The sequence below is a fragment of the Anoplophora glabripennis genome, unplaced genomic scaffold (assembly GCF_000390285.2).
Source record: "Anoplophora glabripennis isolate ALB-LARVAE unplaced genomic scaffold, Agla_2.0 scaffold1, whole genome shotgun sequence".
Classification (NCBI taxonomy): Eukaryota; Metazoa; Arthropoda; class Insecta; order Coleoptera; family Cerambycidae; genus Anoplophora; species Anoplophora glabripennis.
The window spans coordinates 3964258-3969431 of record NW_019417028.1 but is presented as its reverse complement, the minus strand read 5'-3'; the positions used below and the strand labels follow the sequence as shown (position 1 = coordinate 3969431).

The 5174-nt window shown below is 32.2% G+C and overlaps 1 protein-coding gene across 1 annotated transcript; it reads left to right on the top strand.

The window, feature by feature from the left end:
* The first annotated feature begins 1140 nt into the window (after positions 1 to 1140).
* LOC108909264 (endocuticle structural glycoprotein SgAbd-2-like) lies at positions 1141 to 4424 on the top strand. Its single transcript, XM_018713585.1, has 2 exons — positions 1141 to 1184; positions 4009 to 4424. The coding sequence occupies exons 1-2, from the start codon at positions 1173 to 1175 to the stop codon at positions 4324 to 4326; spliced, it is 330 nt and encodes a 109-aa protein (XP_018569101.1). The 5' UTR covers positions 1141 to 1172; the 3' UTR covers positions 4327 to 4424.
* The last annotated feature ends 750 nt before the right edge of the window (positions 4425 to 5174 follow it).

Genomic DNA, 5174 nt, shown 5'->3' with positions numbered 1-5174 from the left:
ACTTTATTGATGACTTTTTAATATGTTAAATTATTGCATTGGTCCTTTTTTAATTATTAATAGGTACTCACTCAGGGTCGTCTTTACTTTCCATTATCTTGCTCTATTGTTGCTAATTTTAGCTATAAGCGAAAAATATCGTTTTCTCCCTTGTCAACTCCATCAATGGACAGGCTGTACATAAACAGAAAATACCTGACTGTTCTTGATTTTCGCATAGAAAATGTATATTAATGATTAATATTGATTTTATTTTACGTTTTAAATATATTTTTTTTGCATATTGCAGTTTAATATATATGAATGCAGACCTTGATATTTATTTGAAGGTATTTCTATACACGAAACTGGTATTAATAATGCTCTTTTTATTATCAAGTAAAACTGAAACGTTTAATATGATAAATATTTATAATTTTCGAGAAAGAGTAAGTAAAGACTTAGTAATCTCACAATCCTTTTATTTGTAATGTTCAAAAGACGACTAGTTTCAAGGTCTACACTTTACACCTCATCTTCAGGTCATAACAAAGATATCACATTTACAAGTCAAAATTTGGAAACTTCATCAAAATAACCAGTTTATCAATTGTAGTATACTTAATAATATCTTAATAACGTCTAATTTTAAAAACATAAAACATTTACTGCAGACAATATACAATACACAGTTACAAGTACAAAATTTTATTTTAAAAACCTGAAGATGAGGTGTAAAGTATAGACCTCGAAACTAGTCGTCTTTTGAACATTACAAATAAAAGGATTGAGATTACTAAGTATTTACTCTTTCCCGAAAATTATAAATATGAACTCACACTTATCAATTTCAAATTTGATAAATATTTATTATTAGGATTTAATATTACTGATATGACGTACATAAAAAGTTATTTTCTTAAAATTTACCAGAGTAACAGTTGTCCACAAAAAGCGATTCAAACGATTTTGTTTAGGTAAAAAAATATAATAATGTAGGGGTGAGTCATTCCCAATGAACACCTTGTAGTACTTCAATTAACTTCAGTTTTTATTTGTTTACCAATTAAATTTTACTAGGTATGCAAAATAAAAGAAAACAAAAATTGTTCAGAAACTTGTTTGGAGACTGTACGATATAAATAGCGAAAAGTCTCATCATTATTTAGTTAGCAGTATATCAAGCTTTAACAATGAAAGTAGTTGTAAGTAAAATAATTTAATTAGTTAATATTTTTATTAAAATTGTGGTGTAACATTAGTTTTTTCATGTCATGTGATATAATAGTGTTAACATAAGGTTTATGCATATCCATTTAATTTTTTTTATTAAATATAAATTAGTAGTGTACGTTTATTATTTTCGTTAGCTTTTAAATACAAAATTATACAAAAAATAATATTTCAAAGCTAAATTAAATTTTCGGAAGTTTTATACATTAAAATTATGTTACATTAACATTGTAGGGCTTTTGTGTAATTTATTTGCTTTAGGCTACTAAAAAAGTTCGTTAAATCAGTCCAACTATAACTTAACGGCAATTGAACAAAATGGCCGTTCTTCATATATTGTATATAGGGTGTAACTAAAATGCTTGGTCAAACTTTAACAGTGTCCAGAAAGGGTGTTGTCTAAAAAAATTCAAGTTTTTGTAGTTTTAGTTGTTTTTACAGTGCAGACAAACAGTGTCATATTTACATATACATGACGTAGTTTTGGAGTGGATAAATTAATTTAAGTTTGGTCAAACATTTTATACAGGATGTCCCAGAAATATGTACCAAAATTGTGCATTTCTGGTTAGTAACAGATAATATTGTTATTTTCAATACTTAAACCATAAAATACAATTCAGGGGTGGTAAATTGGTGATTTAATTACATGGAATAAACCAAATATCTTTCAAAACCTCTTTATCTTGCTTATTTGAGGATTGTTAATCATGTTCCCACAATTATTACCTATACAGGGTGACTTACAAATAGTGACCAAAAATGAAATCTCGTATTCTTTAGTGAATTTTAAGGGGAATCTTTCCTAAAGCAGTGGCGTACTATTTTACTTAGAAAAACTAGCAACCCGCCCCGGCTTCGCACGGGCAAATATAAAATAGCCTATGTTACTCCGAGAAGATGTAGCTTTCGGTAAAATTGGTTGAGTAGTTTTCGAGTTAAATCGTAACAAACAAAAAATCAATCATCTTTCATCTAATGCGACCCTAATATTAATTTTAAAATAATTCACGATATATCTATATACCTAAAGACAACAAACGAACTCAAAACTAAAAATGCAAAACCTTTAAATTTAAAACAATATAGGTAACTACCAACAATGTGAAAACAAAACGAATTAAATTAAAGTACCTATGTTCAGGACTATCAATTTTAATTAATAAGTAAGTAGTTAGGTATCTAACTACCTAAAGAAAACAAACACGAAACAAAAATGCGACTATGAAGTTTTAAATGATTCACAATAAGAAAAAAACAAACAAATTATTAAAACTCAATGAAATAAAAGTATGTTTGCAAGTATCTATGTATGTTCCGACTACCTAAAGACAACAAATACAAAACAAAAATGTGACCTTAAAATATCGAACGCAATTATAACTTTCCAACAACACCCAGAAAGAAAACACAGTCGTCAGTCGTCACCTCCATTCGCTCCAAGTCAGTTTATTAAAGGATCACGCGCGCGTTATCGTTCGGCTTATTAGCTAAACAGTAGGCAAGACGGTGCGGGGGGAGGGTCGGCGATCGCATCAAGCGAAGCGAGGCGCTTGAATTTTATTCTCGCGTCCGTAATTTTTTTGCGATTACTCCTAAGATATTCATTTAAATTATATGGTGTAAAAGAGTAAAATAATGTGCATGAAATGCTTAAAGCCTCTAACTTATTTAAAATGATAAGGATTAATACCGTATTTGTGTAAATAGCTTTTACATTACCGCTTTATAATTGCCAATTTTTTAAAGTATTAAAATGGATATAGGTAGTATGTTATCTTTAACATATAGACATATGCCATCGCGGACTTTTCTGTAGGCATATATAAGATACACAATTCCACCATACATTGATACACTACATAAACTTTCGGACCCCCCCGGCTCGGACGCGAGGCGCGGGGTCACGGGGCGCCCGCGCGGCCCGGTCGAATCACGGCGACACGAAATTAATTTCGTTGCGCATTATTTTGATTTTGCTATATCTCCTAAGGTATTCATTTAATTTGCATGGTGTAAAGGGAAAAAATAATCTTCATGAAATGCTCAAGCCAACTAACGTATTTAAAATGATAAGGATTAATACCGTATTTGTGTAAATAGCTTTCCAATTACCGCTTTATAATTGCCCATTTTTTAAAGTATTAAAATGGATATAGTATGTTATCCTTAAGAGATAGACATATGCCATCGCGGACTTTTCTGTAGACCTATATAAGATACACAATTCCACCATACATTATTTTGTTATATCTCAAAGGGTTTAGGCAGCGTTTTCGTTGAAAGCTCCCAGACGGCTTATTTTTTTCCGACACCTCCAACAAATATCGTTAATGTATACAAAAACTTAACAAATTATATACTAAAACCTTCCTCGAGAACCACTCTATCCATTGGTGAAAATAGCATGAGAATCGGTGCAGTAGTTTTTGAGTTTATCGCGAATAGACAGACAGACAGACGCGACGGAGGACTTTGTTTTATAATGTGTAGTGATATGCCACCGATACCCTGTATCTCCGCCACTGGAGCATGTAAATTTTAGGAAAAGCCCTCAGATTTTGGACAATGTTTACATAAATACATGTGCCCAATTTAAAATTAATTTCACTTAATAGTTTTTAAATTATTTAAAAAAATTAAAAATATTTTTTGAAGAGACACCCTGTATCTTTCTAATGAAGCGTCCTAGATAAAAATTTTATAGGAAAGACTCCCCTTAAAATTCGCCAAAGAATAAGAGATTTCATTTTTGGTTACCCTGTATAATTCCTGTATAAATACCTACGCTTTCAGATCTTCCTCGTCGCCTTCGTCGTAATAGTCGCCGTTACAACGGCCGCTCCCGCCGAGGAACCCATTCCAATACTAAAGCAGGACGCAGAAGTGAACTTTGACGGCAGCTACCACTCCTCGTACGAAACCGGCAACGGTATCGTCGTCAACGAGGAAGGAGTCCTTAAGAACCCAGGCGTGGAGAACCTGGAGGCTGAGGAAGTCCACGGTTCATTCTCGTACACCTCCCCAGAGGGACAACACATCTATCTCACCTACCTGGCGAATGAGAACGGGTTCCAACCGTCGGGTGATCACCTCCCGGTAGCGCCTCTGTAGGAAGGAAGTACAACTTGCCTAAAATACTGCCGATTTTCGATGTGAAATGTACAAATGGTCAAATAAATAAAATTTTACACAAAATCTTTGAAAAATGATGATGGAACTCTATTTTCGATACCCACTGTTACTACCTTTACAATCAAAAAATTTTTGAATTAATTCATGAAGAACTTGATAATTTATTGAAATTATTGCAAGAATATTACACTGTCCAATTTTTCATTTATATAGGCCAGGAAATATAGAGTTGGACGCGACTTTTTGTTTCGGCAAGCTGAATTTACCACTATAGATGCTAAATATTATGTACAATAACATATTAGTTTCCACAGTCATAAAAATGGGGAGAAGATTGTGTACAGGGTGGTTAATTGTATAATTTTTACGTAAATTCACGTTTTTCGCTTATAACTTTTTTCCGTTCATTTCTACGAGAAAACAGTAAGGTACTTTTCTTTTCATCTTCAAAAGACCTACAAAACTAGCCCTCGAGCATCAAAAAATATTGATTACATCAAAAGTTATAAACAGAAGAAATTTATTTATGACTTCCGAATTAAACATTTATAAACTGCGTTATTATTACCATAACGTTTTGGTATCGCATCCTCTCATTCCTTATCACTGTCTAATAACTCCACGAAATCTGGAATCGGTAAGTTGAATAGTTTACAAGTTATGGTCTTATAAACAAATTAACTAACTATTAGTCTGGACGATCCCGAGGATCTTCCACAATCGCACTGATTTTTTTCATGGTAGATTTCAAAATAGTACATTGAAATCTATCATTTTTTTTTAATTTCAAATTTGCAATCCTATGCCTTAGTTGCATACGACGCACG